The sequence below is a fragment of the Centruroides sculpturatus genome, unplaced genomic scaffold (assembly GCF_000671375.1).
Source record: "Centruroides sculpturatus isolate CEXI.00-Female unplaced genomic scaffold, Cexi_2.0 scaffold1242, whole genome shotgun sequence".
In the NCBI taxonomy this organism is placed as follows: domain Eukaryota; kingdom Metazoa; phylum Arthropoda; class Arachnida; order Scorpiones; family Buthidae; genus Centruroides; species Centruroides sculpturatus.
In genome coordinates this window covers 58,632-77,241 of record NW_019385481.1, presented here as the reverse complement: position 1 = coordinate 77,241, position 18,610 = coordinate 58,632, and the positions used below count along the sequence as shown (strand labels likewise).

The window sequence follows — 18,610 nt, the reverse complement described above, 5'->3', positions numbered from 1 at the left end:
TGGTAAAAAACAGAACTACGGCTCGGAATCGTTCTGTAATTAGACGCCAGTCTAATATAGTGTCGTACCTCGGGCACCAGTTATGTTCGCTACGCCGTTGTCTCTCAGTCAATCGGCCATGGCATCTGATGACAACATACTGGCTGTTCTTGGATATCTATTGGCAACAAATAATTCTATTAAAACTGGCGAGAAAAAACATATGCGTAGACGTCTATGGTGTAAAGAGTGGTTTAAGAGGATCGTATTCTCCTGTGAATCTGATCTCAGAATTGGAGTTAGTACCTGAAGATTGGCACAACTATTTAAGAATGAACGAAGAAACGTATTTAAAATCTATTATCATTGGTTACACCAATTATAAAAAAACAAGATTCCGTAATGCGAGCAGCAATTTCACCACACGAGAGGCTCGCGGCGACCTTAAGATATTTGGCAACTGGCAAAAGTTTTGAAGATCTCAAATTTTCAACATTAATATCACCTCAAGCCCTTGGCTATATCATACCTGAAACATGTGATGCTATTTACGAAGTCCTTCAAAAAGATTATTTAAAGGTAAGAACAAACACTTCTTTTTAATAGATTTTTATTGTCATAAGGTACAAAAATGTCATATTACATATAAACATATACAAATTACAATATCAGAAAGTAGAATGACATAATTAAAATTTAAAACAAATGAAACTATGTCATTTTAACATGGTGATCATTAATTAAGATTATCTTTTCTGATATTATTTTTACTCCTGATAATGTTCAACGAAAGTGCTGGAAGAGGGATTAATAATACCGAAACCGGTAGAAATTGGTGGTTGATAGCGAATAAATTGATGTGGCAAGTGTGGCTGTTCATACATCAATTTATGCGAACAATTTAAATTTCCCATTTCCGCTTGAAACAAAGTTTCGTTTATTAGCTTTTCGGCAATCAGCATTTGTTGCTTTGGGAGTCCACGCAATTTCATTGCAACATTTTTTCCAAAAATATCGAAACGATCATCTCGAACGTGTGGTTTCTTAAAGTGATCATTCACAGTTAATAAAATTTCGTTAGTCAACGATTTTTGATCCACTCGACTTCGTTTAGGGTGAAGGCTGCGTCGCGTCTGTACTGGAGTATCCGAAAGTTCTGTTAAATTATCATTCTGTGTTGCGATTATTGATGGAGTAATAATAATATCTTCGCTGTTATGATTCTCCTGCGTTGTATTATCATCATTCTGTGTTGCGATTANGTCTGTACTGGAGTATCCGAAAGTTCTGTTAAATTATCATTCTGTGTTGCGATTATTGATGGAGTAATAATAATTTCTTCGCTGTTATGATTCTCCTGCGTTGTATTATCATCATTCTGTGTTGCGATTATTGATGGAGTAATAATAATATCTTCACTGTTATGATTTTCCTGCGTTGTATTATGCGTAGCGTATTCCTAAAATAACAATTTTATTAATGTAGTAAAGGAAATTGATTGTCTTTTACCATATTATTTTATGTTAATTTTATTAATTTAAAAAATTAAGTTATTTATTCTTTTTTCTTTTTTCTTTTTTAGTTTCCACGAACAGAAAGAGAATGGATGAATATAGCGAAACTTTTTGAAGAAAAATGGAATTTTCCACATTGCCTTGGAGCAATGGATGGAAACCGTATCATTATTCCTCCAAGTGGAAGTGGATCAGAATTTTGTNAATAAGGAAATGACTCCCTTATTTTTTCCTGTCATTGCTGCCGCAACACTTCAGAAAATAATATTCAATTTAAACTAGACGAATTACATCGAAAAATATTTATTTATAATTTCTTCTAAACATCTCGCGGGCCGCATAGAAACTCTTCGAGGGCCGTAGCTGGTCCGCGGGCTGGGGGTTGCCCACCGTTGTTCTACAATACAACTTAATTAAAATTATTACGTAAACTTTCATTTGTTTATTGATTTAAGAACGTAAGATGGAGAATTAAGTTTTGGTGAGAATGTGAAGTTTTTCACTATTAAAATAAGGTAAATTTATAAAAATATTTGCTAGTACAGTAATTTGTTTCATTATAATATCACACTTTCTACGAAATCCTGGGCAAAATTAATAGTTAATTCGGACAATGAATAAAAACGGGACGGGTGGCAACACTAGAAGTGGAAAATAGAGAAACATACATTTTTAAACAGTATATTTGTATAATTAATGAGCTTTAAACTGAGCTATGTTATTTTCGATTTTAAGTAAGTCTTTTCGGCTTTTTAGAATAATATTTGACGTTGTAACCACGGTGTTCGTTTTCAAAAGGGCACTTCTATAGTTTCGGGGTATGGCTGTTTGAAAGATTTTCTTCCATAAGGTTAATCGATTTTAGACTAATTTGACTCGAACATTTCCAAAACACATATAAATTTTTGAAAATAATCCATATAAAATATGTTATAAAAAATTATCGGCATACTTACTCAGTGTGCACCGTCCTAAGACGCCATTGCTTAAACTTGTTTTCGTCGCGGAGCGGCATATCGGACGACGGACGCGCACGAAGCGGGTTTCGTGACATTTGTGGGTACTATTCGGTTACGTGACTACTCATTTCTGACTCGTTTCCTGATAACTTTTTTTTTTTTTGAAGAATTCGCTCAATTATCTTGAAAAAAAAAATGTTATATATATATTTTTTCAAGATAATAGTTGTCTATCAATTGCCCTGTCAGTTCATTAAGTCAAGGTATATAGTGACATATGTAAATTGGCCGACTAGATGATAGCGTTGAAAAGATGGCCTACAGGATATGCTTGGAAGAACGAAGACGAAGGGCATGATTTTATGTAACAGTTTTAATTAGTACTATTTATCAATTACTTTGTCTGCGTGTTAAAAATTAAGAAAACTAATTGTGTCATTGTAAAAAAGTGTAAAAAAACGGCATTTATGGTAGTCGTCATGAAAAACTTTTAAGTCGTCTAAAGTTCTGCTATGTACTAGTTGGATGTCTGTATTGGAGTGAGGTATGTTTCACTGGTTAAAAATCAGTTTTATTGTATAATTTTAGTTTATGTTCGGTTATTGTTGAATATGTTATTTTATACTTGTTTAGTTAGCTAAAGAGGGGAGAATATTCGAAACGCAAATGTGTAACACGACGTTCTAACTGAATAAAGATTGAAAACTTGCCAAGTGTTGATAAAGAAGGTGACTTCATTGTGCCAGGATACAAAAATATTGTACGTTTGGAAATTAGGTTATTAGTATCAAAATCTAAAAATCGCATTTAAAATAGTACAGTAAAAGCCGTTCTTTAGGTTTAGCCTTAAACCTCTCTCCCGTGGAGGGAATTACGGGTATGTCACAAAAATGCACACTAAGAAGGAATTTTGAAAAATTCCTTCTTAGTGTGCATTTTTATGACGTACCCTAACTGTATACTATAAATATCGGAACATTCAATGGGAAGAGTAAAAAGTTAATTGATCTTATGCAAAGATGAGGACTGAACCGTTTGTGCCTGAAAGAGACAAACAAGATGGAAAAGAAATAAAATTAAAGAACTTGGTGACTTACGTATAAAAGGTACTTACGTATAAAAAGTAGAAAGCGCGGGGAGTCAACAGGATTCGCGGAGGTTACCCCGAACAGTGTCCTTGTCTTTTAGGCATTGGGTGATGGCCACCCTACATAAAATTCATCTTTGTTTTATCAAAGTGGAATTAAAAAGACTCGCTATTTTGCATGGGAAAAGCGTAACAGTAAAATTGATCAGGTAAATTTTAGATCTAGAAGAGTAAGAACAACTGAGACCCCAAGACCTGTGAACTCCGACTTAAGCAACTTAGAGTAAGAGTGGCTTTGTCAAGGGCTGAGGAAGAGCATAACAACGTCAAGCTCGACTTTAAGCTCCTCTCAATTTTTCAATCTTTATTTTCTCATAAATGATCTTCCGTCGAGCTTGGCGGAGAATTTTCAGTATAATAAATATATAAATTAAGGCACAGACTAATACACAGTAACTGAAAATTCCCTACGCCATTTAGGTTATCGATTTTAAAGTCACGTGGTCAATTTATGCTAATCACAATGCACAACTGTGCCAAACACGGTTACAGAGCACAGTCATCGAATTGTTATAGCGTGCTGTCTTCCTGACGTCACGAATGTTTGGGTTGAATGTATTCTTGTATATTTATATTATTCTTAATTGCAGCTATTTGTAATTAGAATATAAAAAATAAAGAAATAACGATTGTGCATATGAATATATTTATTTTAATACTGTATTAAAACAATCAAAAAACAAACAAAAAGATAAAAATAAACACGTAGTATAGAGTACGTATTAAAATATTTTAATGTTGTTAATGCATTTAATTATACATAAGATTTAAATTAAACAATACTGACATTGTCAGATTGTAATCAATAGATTAACAAAATTCTTTTATCATCAGAAAATTTTCACAAATAATTGATTATTTGCCAGAAATGCTTAATTACAGTCTTGACATCTTTCTTTAGAGATTACATACACAATACATTTATTTTCCTTTATACTAAAGTATTTGTGTTCTTAATGTTAAGTAGAGGAGAAGGTGGTATTATGGAACACTGCAGGTATTATGGAACCACCCCATTTCGAACTGATAATAAAGGCGAACTGTAGCGGAATGTGGCTGAAATGAACTAGGCAGACATCCATAGATCCATAGCAAGGGGAAAACTCGTTTTACTTCAGTTAAANCACTCCAATAAATAAATAGAATTGAAACGACACTTTGAAATGTTTTCCCGATGAAAATTAATAATAATAATAATAATAATAATAAGTTTCAATAAAAATGATAAAATGTAAATTTAATTTTATCATAACGAGTTTGCTTGAATTTCGTTTCTTCTGAGATCGCAGCAATGCGCAACGGATAAGCTAGTACTATATATAATAAAGTGATTTTTTATTTGAAAGAAGTCACTTTATTGTGTCTGTATAAAGCAAAGTAAACTACAACACGGTTTCATCAGAATCATATTACAAAATTCTTTTATCCTGAGAAAATTTCCACAAGTAATTGATTATTTGCCAAAAATGCTTAATTAAAGTTTTGATATCTTTCTCCAGAGATGATAACATTCACAATACATTTATTTCCCTTTATTCTAAAGACTTTGTGTTCATAATGTTAAGTATCTTTGATTAATTAATATACGTCATACTTAAAATTAATAATAAAAATAAGAAGTGCGTATTGTTCCATATCTTCTATTATATTTATTATACTAATACAAAAAAATAGAATAATTATTTTAAAATATGTAAATTATTTCGAGGAATCACTACTCTAAAACCTCCCCACACGTAAAAGTCTGTTCACATATATTACATTGATAAAGTAATTGTTTGGGGTGTCTTTGTATACAACAAAATTTTAAATGCAACTTCAGTTGAGTTTCTGTTTTAAATCTGCAAAAATACGCTTAATTCTGATGAATGGGTTGATGGCTTAATAAACGACTTAAAATAAAATCCCTAGTTACACACTTCACAAACGTAACGAAGATCGTCTTCGTTGTGAGTGGCTTCGTGACATATTTTAATATATGTTTTTTGGAAAAACGTCTAATGAATTTCTCAAAACGAAACGGTTTTTCGTCTTAATGAATTTTCTGGTGATTAATTAAAGTGGTTTTACTTTTAAATTCCTTATTACAAATATTACACTTTTAAATGTGAACTTTCGAATGTTTTTTTTAATGTGTTTTTAGTCTTAAATGGCTTGTCACAAATATGGCATACTTACATATTTTCATGTTTAGTGAGACAATGTCTGGTTAAAGAAGTTCTTTCGGTGTAATCTTTTTTACATATGTCACAAACATACCTTTTTCTATCTCTATGAATTACTTTGTGCTTTCTTAAAGCGACTTTTGTTTTAAAATATTTTTGTTACATATATAACAAAAATACTTGTATTCATCGGTGTGTGTACGAATATGCACTTTTAATTCAGAACTGCGTTTAAAGCTTTTATTACATACCTGACAAGTGTGGTTAAATTGATTATTATGAACTATTTTATGATGTGCCAAATTGTTTTTTGTTTTAAAATATTTGTTACATATGTCACAAGGATATTTGTATTCATCGCTGTGTATATTAATATGCCGTTTTAAAACATAACTTTGTTTAAAACTTTTGTTACATACCTGGCAAACATAGTTACGTTCATCAGTATGAGTTTCGTGATGGCTTTTTAAATACTCTTTCCGTTTAAAACTCTTATTGCAAATATCGCATTTGAAAGGACGGTTTTCAGCATGCGTTCGTTCATAAAGTAACAAATTGCATTTCCACTTAAATTCTTTTCGACATATTTTGCAGGCATGATTTCTGTGTGTTCTCTTGTGTATTTCTAAACGGCCCTTACCATATTGAACGCGCTTATTACAAATATCGTTTTTCTGCTTGATATTAGCTTTTCTACTTTTTGTTGAAGATGGCTTCACTCGATCTCCAGATAGCTGCATACATAAATTTTTATGAGAGGTTTCGTTTTCATTTCCAATTTTATGTTTTTTCGCGTGTTTTTGCAAAAGAAACTGCCACGAAAACTTCTTATTGCAGGTTGTGCAGGGAAATGGTTTTCTTCTAATATGACAGAACAGGTGTGTTTGTAATATTCTCTTATTCGTAAAAGTCTGTTTACATAAATCACACGTAAATTCTTGTTTAGAATGAAATACAATCATAATCTTGAAGTGTTTCCTTTTAATCTTATGAAGTTTATTGCAATTTTCACTGAAAGGAGCATATTTCCATGTTTTAATATTATATTTAAAATGTTTTCGTATTTCTGAATTGTGCTGAATATCGTATTCCTCAATTCGCTCTTCCTCCTCAACTGAAAGTTTAAAAGATATCATATTAAACTATTTATTATATTTCTATAAACATAATATAGCTTCAATATTAAAATATTTGTGCTGTAGTAATATAATTGGGGTTGTCCATAAATTACGAAAGGGCGATTTTGGCCATTCTAGACCCCACCCATCCATGTGTAAAAAACAGTAGTCTAATATTTCCTTTGATTCCCCCTCCCCTCCCCTATCTTACGTAATATTTAGGCATGATATTTTAGAAAAATTTTAACAAAAAAAAGTTTTTATTATGAAACCCTAAAAGACTTGGGTCCAAAATATATGATTATTAATTAGTTAATTAATATGTACTATTATTTATAAAAGACTTTATGCGAACAAATATAAAAATTTAATGAATTCGAATGAAGAATTTATTTTAAAAACTTTATTTTTTATTTCCAACAATCTTTTCATTATTATTATCATTAATCAACGTCATAATATTTACTTTTATTACAAAAGGACGCAAAAAATTTTGATAGATCGACTAGCTAGTAGCCTACACGTATAAACAGAAACGTCATACAAAACAAAACAAGAGAGAAGAGAGAGATACCACCACACGGCCTTTCTCCCAGAATAATGTGTAGAGCGTGAATCTGCTAGCGTTAATAGAAACCGTCAAATTGAAGCTAAATTCCAAACTTCACCACTCAACGAGATCAAAAAATAACTAAAAATATTACGTAAAACGAGATCCGAGTAAGAAATCGTAAGAAATCCTTGACACCCACCCACCCCAAAATACCTTACGTAATTTATGGACGGCCCCTTGGTAAAGTATACCTATGTTTTTCGTTTAAAAGCAACGCATCATTTGTTGTTTGTACGAAAAATAAAACATTTTACATTCATAAACTGATTGATTCAACTTTAGTTTCTTTATAGGACTTTTAAATGAGTGTAAGAAATTAAATCGTTTCACGTTATCTGTCTTTGTTTATTTTATTTATGTAGTTTGTTCCAGTGGTTATCATAGAAACGTGAAAGAAATAGTGTGCTTTTAGAGAGGAAAAGAAATCATCAGTGTATCGGGTCGTCAAGGATGAAATTTGTGCAATAAAAAGCAAAATTGGTTAATAACTTACAAATATAAAAAAATTATTTTATTCATCAAAGTATGTACTTATATCGTCTATACACTTTTGTTATTTAAGCGGCAGGTTGTTCAGGCCTGTAGTATAAAACACTGGAGGACGAGAGTCAATGAATTTCTGGAAGGCCAGTTTTACATCATTGTCGGAATTAAATTGTTTTCCTATTAAAATGTTGTCGAAATTTTGGAAGACGAGGTAGTCAGTGGGGGCTAGGTCTGGTGAGTATGGAGGATGATGAAGATGTTCCAACTCCAATTCCTGTAGTTTTGCCACACTCATTTGTGCGGTGTGTAGTCTAGCCGCTCTAGCGTTATCATGCAATAAGATAGGATAGATCTGTTGACCAATCTCGGCTGTTTTTCTTTAAGTTTTTGCATCATTTCGTCCAGTTGGTTGCAGTATATTTCTGTTGTGATTGATGAACCAGGTTTCATGAAATCATAATGGATCACACCTGCGCTAGACCACCAAACACTCACCATCAGCTTCCTTTGATGAGCGTGTTTTGGTGTTTCATTCTTGTCCAACCACTGTGCCGAACGTTTGCGATTGTCATATTGCATCCATTTCTCATCACAAGTGACAATCTGATTTAAAAATCGATCACGTTTATAAAGAGAAAGCAAAATAAAGTAAGCTTCCAAATGCTTTTGTTTCTATTTTTCATTCAGTTCATGTGAAACCCATATCAAACTTTTTTCACTCGTTATTCAAACAATATTAACTCATTTAGCTCAAAATAGGTAAATTTGAGCTGAATGAGTTAATATTGATTGTTTTGCAAACACCAAACTTCAACGATAATTCATAGGTACTCTGAGATAAACAACATTACCTACAAATTTCATCCTTGACAATTTAATAAATGAGAAAGCACCACAGCAAAAGTCTATGGATTTTAAGTAGAAAGGTAAAATCTGTGGATTTTTCAGATTTTTTAAATCAAAATACAATAAATTGAGTGTATGTGCAGTAAATCTGTACAACGTTTCTCAAGAATATTTGCAACGTGTTAGAAAACTCGTTGCAAATATTTACTTATCTTATAAAATATGTTATATAGTCCTCGGCTACTTCGATTCTATACATTTTCTTTATTATTTTAGCGGATCCGTGAACAAAAGCAGATAACACGAATCATTAAATCACAACTCATAAGTTTTTATTTAGTAATTGTGATCATTCCAAAAGATTTTTATTAACTTCAAAAGTTATATTAATACGATATAGGTAGACTTATACTTCTCAAATATCTAATACAACCTAAATGTATGACAGTTGAAACTTGAATGCAGTTCTTCAGCTGCCGTCTAAATAATACTAATATAAAAAGTGTGAACTAAGTAACACGTTACTTACTTTGGATATTCATTTCATTCCTGTTAGACTTTTCTTCAGCAGTGAAGAATTCATTGTTGACAGGCTAAACAATATTCAAACAATACATGAGAACGACGAATAATCACTTATGATATATAAAGCAGTAACGAGTTGCTCAACTTTCCCGGCAACATTTTAAAACTTTAGTGGCTGTCTGTAATGAAACGTTTTTTAATTCAAATATAATGTTTTTAACTCTTATAGAATAGCGAAAAACTGAATTTTGAAAGTAAAGATGAATTTTATTTTAAAAAAAAGTTAAATGCAACTAACAAGTAAAATCACCATTAAGTCCGACCCTATTGGAGATACACACGACATCCGTTATCTCCCACTCTCTTGATATTTAAGCAGTAAAATTTAATAGCTTCAATTTCCCACGATTTTTTTTCTTTTGCATTTTTCGACGTTTGAAGGTGTTCTAAGACGTTTTGAGTTTAGAAATTTAAATGTCTTGGTGAATCGTTTTTTTTTTCTGTCCGATCGTTATACTTTCCCTCTGTTAAATATATAACAACCGAAAAAGTATTATAAAAGTCATTACACACTTATAAATTACAAATCCGTATTCTTTGATTTTATATACGAGACTCTTCACTTTCCATCTTGTCTATTAAAAAAGCTATTACTAATGAAGTAGACTGATTTTGCTACAGATCTATGTTATTTATAAAGTAATTTAACGTAGTGAAAGCCCAGAGGATAGTTCTGGCTTATATAAATCCGAAAGCAGCTTAGGAAATTATTTTTAGAAATTTACAAACGTTTTATGTTGTTGACAGCGGAAAATGCCGTAAAAGAACAAACTTACATCTATAGTATTACGATAAACTGTTATGAACACAAATATAAAAAATTCAATAGACACTTTATATCGCTTCCAAAAATTTGAATAACTAAATAATTTCTGGATTATTCTATTTCGAATGACGATTTTTCCCCTTTCCTCTCGCTCCAGTCACCTTTGACCATTCCGGCGTCACCCCCCTATTCTCTAGTGCAGTGTTTCTTAACAGGGGGCTGCGGCCACGAAGGTCCATAAGAAGTTTGTCGGGGGGCCGCCAAATTATACAAAATTTTTTTCAGATTATAATAAAAACAAAATTGATATATAACCGAATATCGTATTGAAAAGTGAAATAAGAAAGATAAAGTTTTCGTATTTAGTTTTTTTTTTTTTATTTATTTATTTCTTATTTCTTCCTACATACAACTTTGTTAGTACAGTAATACCCCGTACTTACGCGATAGGTGGGACCGAGCGGTAACCGCGTAAGTCGAATTCGCGTAAGTCGGGGTATAATTTCGCATATAAATACATACAAATAATTTTTAATTGGGGCCGGAGACTAAAGAAAACAATAATTTAGAAAAAACTGTTTAATAAAATCTTAGATAATACATATGTATAACAAATTAGGCCTATATTATTTTACAATTTTTCACATTTACTTGATTATTACGCCATAATTTTAACATTGTTTCCATCTCAGCGATAATACTGTGACGTTTACGAATGATGCTTGAATTTAAAGATTGAGCATTTTTCACAGCTTCGAGAATTTTTTCTTTGCCTTTTATAATTGTTCTGACCGACAATTCCGGTAGATCAAACTTCTTTGCCAATTCACAAATTTTCATTTTTGTATCGAAGTCTTTAATAATGGGTACGTTCGTAAAGTCAAACGAGTTAAAGGCGTAAGTAACGAATCGTTCGAAAAGTCTAACGAAATAGGAATAACGATGACGTCATTCTCGTTTCCTTTACGACTCGTTCGACTTTACGAACGTACCCAATGTTAACTTTACATTCCAAAGATAAAGTTTTTCTTTTCTTGTTTGATGCGGAAGAATTTGTTCTACTTCGTTTGGATGACATAGTAGAGTCTCTCAAGTCTCCGTATATATAACAAACACAGAAATAAATAACACAAAATAAATTGTAGCTATGTGTGGATTCCGCGCGACACATCCGAACATGTAAGCCGAACAATAGCGTGGGGGAGTGAGTAATCAAGGGTTGCGTGGCGCTCAAACAAAAGACGAATCGACGAGATTTGAAAATCGCGTAACTCCGGGTTCGTGTAAGTCGAGGTAGCGTAAGTCGGGGTATTACTGTACAGAAGAAATAAATGTAAATATGCTACTTACACTGCAGTATTTACTTTTATTATTCCAAAGTAATTCTAAGAAACTATTAATGCTTGGAATTTTGGATACACATTCGTGTAGAATATCCTCCCGTTTTCATCAGCAATGATAAATTTGCTGCCTTTCGCTAGTACATATTTTCGAATATTTTTTGTTTTTTCTATGAATTTTAAATGTTTCTTATTTTATTCTTTGTTAAAAATTAATGAGTTTTTATGTTTATTTGTGTTGTTTGAATGTTATTTAAATAGATGATGAAATAATAAAGTTATGTTTTACATTTATTATATAAAAAATAAAGCAATAATAAAAAATCAATTTATTATAGATAATTTAACAAATATAAATTATTATTAACGCTCGCTCGCTCGGAAGTATTTAAATCAGAATCACAAATCACATGTAAACAAAATAAACAACTGCGCGAGAAGTGTCGAATTTGAACGAGCTAGTGCACCGCCTGCGCACACCGCTCATTCCCTCTCGCTCATTCGCGAAATGCGTGAGTCGCGGACAAGATTGTTTGATATGAATTGGTTTATTTTGATTTTAAAATTTAATAATTGGCGATTTTGTGCGCCCCCGTTTGAAAAATTCCCGGGGCACGTGCCTTACTTGCCCCACCCTAGCTACGCCTCTGAGGTCAACCGATAACATTTACTACTTGATTAATACAGTCCCTATCCAATTAAAAGTGGGTCCATGATGCTTTTCTTCAATCTTAAATAAATATTATGTGCACAAGTACTTAAAAACTAAGGTAAAAAATTAACTTGAATAAAGCTAATGAGTGATATGTTTATATTTCGAGTTTGCTAATAATGGATAATTTACTATGACTATGGTACCGGCTTTCATAAGCAAGAAAAAATGTGTAATGTTATGGCATGTGTAATATGCTATGTGTAATGTAATGAAAGTGGGGATGAGTTTTATTTATAGATACATAAAATTATTACTTTAAAAACTTAGGGCCTGTGAGAAGTAACAAAACATCTCAGTCTGAGCACACATTAATGGAGAACCAGCTGCTTTCCGAATATGATAAAAACATATCGATAAAAACTATAAAATAAATATCAACAGACTCTTTCGCTATTTATTAAAAAAAATTGAATTTTATGATATAATTGGGCTGCAATTTGAAAAATTGTAGACATAAATTTTCACTATTGGCTGTTCGTCTGTGTTTCCTTTTAATATCGAAAACGGAGTTAGGCAGATGAAAGCCGAGACCAGATGTGGAAACCTTAGGAGTAAGAAGTCTAGATAAACTATATACGAACTTTCGTTTTCTGTAAAAAGTAACGTTATTTCAATTCAAACTTTCCTCTGAATGCAGTTAATAAGATGATATATTAAGATGACGACTCTATTCTTAAAGGAAAAGTATAATGCACAGGGCCCACAAGTTGAGGTAAACAGCATATATTTTAAGTTAAATATATTTAAAATATGATTAAAAATTGCAGCTTGACGTTGGAACGATGTCACAATTAACAATTGCTCGTTTCATTTCTAAAACATCTGAATTAGGGTTTTCTCTGTTGTTACATTCTGATAAATTCAATTGACAACTTTAAATCTCTCAACTAAATTAAATGTTACAGATTATATTAAGTTTTATTTAAATCCTTATTCATTATAAACAACGTGTTCGCGAAGTTTTTCAAATGTTAACATTTCCATTTATATGAATATGAATTTATGTATTACGTATTATTCTTATCCCCAGAAAGATACTTTCATAGTATTAAAAGCATTAAGCCTCTTACCTCTTTCTTTTTTATAACCAAAATGACTCCAAATGGTAAACTTGTTTGTGCTGTTCGTTGAAATTGGTTTTTCTTTAATATTTATCTGAAGTAATAAAAGACTGTGTTATATTATCAGAAAAATCGATCTTTATAGTAAAATAACATAAAAATTCATTTAATGAATACATTTCTTTCAATTATGGCCGACGAATGTGTTAGTTTCATTAACTTCATTGTGCGATTATAGAAACTCATTGACAATACAAGCAATTATTTATTGTGACATAATGACAATGCCGGATTACAGTTTGAATCATATTTTTAATTAATTTAATTTAAAAAATATATTTTCTGCTTCAAATTATTAGCAGCCTGTGCTTCATACTTTTCCTTAAGAATCCAGTTGTGCCGTTTCAGGAGTAAACTTTGAATTGAAATAAGGTGATTTCTGGTTTGCATCGGAAGTTCGTATATAGTTAATCGAGGATAAACTTTCCCTATTGTTTTCGTGTCTGGTTTGGATTACCATCTAACTCCGTTCTCGATATTGAAGAAAGACAGACAACCGGACGAACAATAGTGGAAATTTATTGGTCTATAATCTTTACAAGTTTCAGCCCAATTATATGAATCTGATGTTATATGAATACGAAATAGATAGATATAATACTGGACCAGAAATGGAAAGCATAGAGGCACGAGGCCTCTATTAACTATATACGAACTTTCGATGCAAACCAGAAGTGACATTATTTCAATTAAAAAATTATTTCTGAAGGAGTTCAATACATAAAAGGCACGACTCTATTACTAACAAAAGTATAATATAGAGGGCAAGGCATTACTAATTTCAGGTGGAGAGCATATATTTTAAATTAAATTAATTAAAAATATCATTAAAAATAGCACGGCATTGCGACCGTGTCACAATAAATAATTGCTCGTTAATTGTGTTTTCTTTTATGCAAGTAGAATAAGTCTTATACGTAATGCTTAAATATAAGAAAGGTGTTAAATTTGACTCTCAGGTGTTAGAAATCTCCATGTTTTAAGACTTTCTCAACCAAAAAAATTTTTAAAAATGAAGATTTTATTATTAAAATTTACAATTTTTTAAATAAAATTTATGACTAGAATTCGTGCTAAGTCTAGTTATGCTGCGATGTTGAACTCGTTTCTCCTCCCACCGCTAGAATTCTAGTTAGTTCAGCTTGTTTTATGTATGCTAACTTCTACTATTGACGTTATTGTTTTTGTCTCGTCGTACGATTTGCAAGATGGCTGCCCGTGTTGGACTAAACGTATATTATTATAACAATCACAATGTTATTCTCTCATTCAAATCATTAACTCATTCTAAAATGACTTCGAAATGTAAAATTATCATACGTCTGTATAACAGATTCCGAACACGTTTTAACGGAAGATAACGGTCAATTTCGTTGATTACAATTAATAATTGCTTTATTGATTTCGTCAAGATCTGACGCAGCTTCATTTGAATAATTGTATTGGGCACTTCATCCTTTTCGACTAGTTCGTTTGCGACAATTGTTGCGATCATAATTTTAACTTCGTCAACCATTTTGCCCAATTGTCTAAGAGTAATCGTTCAATGATGCTCAGAAAATTCTTAGCTCCGCACACTAAGCCACTTACCCCCGTATTCACAACCGCTAGTTAAACAGAGAGTTAACGAACTCGAGTTTAGATGTAACTCGAAGTCAGATTACGAGTTACTCTTCTTTCGTATTCAGATAAAAGTATAACTCTAGAGTTTCGCTACTCTAGAGTTAATGCTTTAAAACAATCCTGCGTTCGAGATTAAACAAGTCTTCTTTGTAAGCAGAATCTTGATTGGTTGAAAGCAAACGCGTGTAGAAAATGGCGGAAAGTGAAATGGAAAATAGTGCATGCCGAACTGAAATGTTTTCGTGGCATAAAAACGTAGAACCAACAACAGTTGTTCCATCGGCGACATCAGATAATTTTTCGATGATGTAGAAACTAAATTGTGACCAATTCGTTCTAGTATGTTTCTTACGCTGTCTTTTGGCAAACGATATCGACATAGAAAGTCGTAATCGTCCAATTGTTCAAGGTCATTTCTTCTTGGAGAAATAATCCGCCGACTTCTTCGTTCCATACGATCTATATAATCTAGATATTTCAGATTTTCTAGCATCTCGGCTTCGTCCTAGTCGAATGTCGCCATTTTGCTTTGAAATAGATTGCTTTGCATGAAACCTAGAGTTATCGTCTACTCGCCGATTTTCTAGAGTTAGAGTTAGAGTTATTGTGTTTGACTCGTGATTCGGAGTTGAATACCATTTTACCAATAACTCGATAGTTAACCCTAATCTAACTCTAAAGGCGGCTATACACGTTAAGTTAATTCTTTGAAACTGCCTGACCTTGAGGAACTTCAGAATTTCCTATCGTCCACAAACTAAGAAGAAAAGCTCTCAACAGAGGTGTAACTAGAGTGGGGAAGAAGGGCACGTCTCCTGGTCGCCACTCGCAGAGGAGTGCCGAATGGTCTCCAAGACAAACAAGTTTTGTTTCTGGAGGGGAGGGGCGAGTGAGGGGGTCGCCAATATAGTGTCGTACCTCGGGCACCAGTTATGTTCGCTACGCCATTGTCTCTCAGTCAGTCGGCCATGACTTCTGATGACGACATACTGGCTGTTCTTGGTTATCTATTGGCAACAAATAATTCTATTAAAACTCGCGAGAAATAACATATGCGTAGACGTCTATGGTGTAAAGAGTGGCTTAAGAAAAGAGGATCGTATTTCCATGTGAATCTGATCTCAGAATTGAAGTTAGTACCTAAAGATTGGCCCAACTATTTAAGAACGGACGAAGAAACGTATTTAGATCTATTATCATTGGTTACACCAATTATAAAAAAACAAGATTCCGTAATGCGAGCAGCAATTTCACCACACGAGAGGCTCGCTGCGACCTTAAGATATTTGGCAACTGGCAAAAGTTTTGAAGATCTCAAATTTTCAACATTAATATCACCTCAAGCCCTTGGCTATATCATACCTGAAACATGTGATGCTATTTACGAAGTCCTTCAAAAAGATTATTTAAAGGTAAGAACAAACACTTCTTTTTAATAGATTTTTATTGTCATAAGGTACAAAAATGTCATATTACATATAAACATATACAAATTACAATATCAGAAAGTAGAATGACATAATTAAAATTTAAAACAAATGAAACTATGTCATTTTAACATGGTGATCATTAATTAAGATTATCTTTTCTGATATTATTTTTACTCCTGATAATGTTCAACGAAAGTGCTGGAAGAGGGATTAATAATACCGAAACCGGTAGAAATTGGTGGTTGATAGCGAATAAATTGATGTGGCAAGTGTGGCTGTTCATACATCAATTTATGCGAACAATTTAAATTTCCCATTTCCGCTTGAAACAAAGTTTCGTTTATTAGCTTTTCGGCAATCAGCATTTGTTGCTTTGGGAGTCCACGCAATTTCATTGCAACATTTTTTCCAAAAATATCGAAACGATCATCTCGAACGTGTGGTTTCTTAAAGTGATCATTCACAGTTAATAAAATTTCGTTAGTCAACGATTTTTGATCCACTCGACTTCGTTTAGGGTGAAGGCTGCGTCGCGTCTGTACTGGAGTATCCGAAAGTTCTGTTAAATTATCATTCTGTGTTGCGATTATTGATGGAGTAATAATAATATCTTCGCTGTTATGATTCTCCTGCGTTGTATTATCATCATTCTGTGTTGCGATTATTGATGGAGTAATAATAATATCTTCACTGTTATGATTTTCCTGCGTTGTATTATGCGTAGCGTATTCCTAAAATAACAATTTTATTAATGTAGTAAAGGAAATTGATTGTCTTTTACCATATTATTTTATGTTAATTTTATTAATTTAAAAAATTAAGTTATTTATTCTTTTTTCTTTTCTTTATTAGTTTCCACAAGCAGAAAGAGAATGGATGAATATAGCGGAACTCTTTGAAGAAAAATGGAATTTCCCGCATTGCCTCGGAGCAATGGATGGAAAGAATATCAACATTATTCCTATAAGTGGAAGTGGATCAGAATTTTATAATTACAAAAGGAAGACACAGCATGGTTTTACTGGCTGTTGTGGATGCGAAATATCAATTCATTATGTGTGATTAAACACTGTAAATTCTAACATCAAGCAAAATCTTTTTTAAGTCTGAACCATCCAGAGATATGACACGTGACCACCCTCCATCTCTCCATTCTCTTGACAATTCAGAACCAAAATTTAATAGCATCAATGACACTTATATACAAGCTACCATGCAAATTTTCGTTACTTTATTTTCACCCCGTCCTAAGATATTAAGCGAAATACAGGCCAACACAGGCACACACACACACAATAACAGAAATTTTTTTTTGGTTTTAACTAAAAATTTTTTTTTACTTGTTGTTACAGCCGGGAAAGTAAAATCGGACTTCATACAATAGGGACAGGTAATTCCCAGTAAGCTGTAACATATACACAACAATATAAAAAAAATTAAAGATGTGAGATCACAAAACTTTTGTCAGTAAACAAAGGGTTCAAGAAACGTTAGAGTCGTATACTAAACTACGTTTTACTCACCTGTATATTTTCATGTTCTAGAGGTTCTGATTTAATTCCTCTACAAAATTTTTCGGTATCCGCATTGAATTCTTTCTTGAAATTATTTAAAACTTCAAACTTTTCATCACCTCGGTTAAACGTAAATCCTGAATATTCATTTTCTGGCTCTAATTTTATGTTCATTTTCTCAGTTTAGACTATTCTGGCGTGTCAACAACCTGTTTTCAATGAAAGATTTTAAAACCATCATGTTTGAATTTATATTTGCATAAATAAACAAATAAAATTTATATAATAGTAAACACTTACCTCTTCTAGTTGAATACAGTGTCATCAATCAATATCAATTAATAAATAACCAAATTAATTTCACTCGAATTCTAGAGCGAGTAACAAAGACAGACAAGTAAACTCAGTTCTATTGTTAGCGTACAGTACTAAATAGAAGGCCGCGCCCTCAAGGTTAATGGAAGAAAGTCTAGGGGGTAGCACGTGTTGTTGGTAGCCCCACGTGATTTATGGTAAATAATTATTGTTCCTAGAAACAATCTCTGAATATTTATAATATTAAAAATTAAGTATTCGGTATTATCGTTTAAATCTAAAAATGTCTGAGTCATTACCATTTATCATTGAAAGAATCGAATATGCTAATTTTCCAACTATGGAGACAGTTAACATTTTGTTTTAGAATATAT

The 18,610-nt window shown here is 32.2% G+C and overlaps 1 protein-coding gene across 1 annotated transcript; it reads right to left on the bottom strand.

Annotated features, from left to right (window-relative positions):
- Positions 1 to 460: 460 nt before the first annotated feature.
- Positions 461 to 18,355, bottom strand: LOC111639383. The gene is made up of 4 exons (XM_023385257.1): positions 18,222 to 18,355; positions 17,931 to 18,130; positions 16,997 to 17,138; positions 461 to 1,240 (listed from the first exon to the last, which is right to left on the bottom strand). Exons 2-4 carry the CDS (start codon positions 18,093 to 18,095, stop codon positions 747 to 749), a joined length of 801 nt encoding a protein of 266 aa, XP_023241025.1. The 5' UTR covers positions 18,096 to 18,130; positions 18,222 to 18,355; the 3' UTR covers positions 461 to 746.
- Positions 18,356 to 18,610: the final 255 nt, after the last annotated feature.

Bases quoted from the DNA above. Each gene is read 5' to 3' on its own strand.
- LOC111639383 (XM_023385257.1), bottom strand. From the start codon at position 18,095: ATGAACATAAAATTAGAGCCAGAAAATGAATATTCAGGATTTACGTTT. The intron at 17,139-17,930 runs GTGAGTAAAACG...TTGTTATTTTAG, and splicing joins TAGAACATGAAAATATACAG to GAATACGCTACGCATAATAC.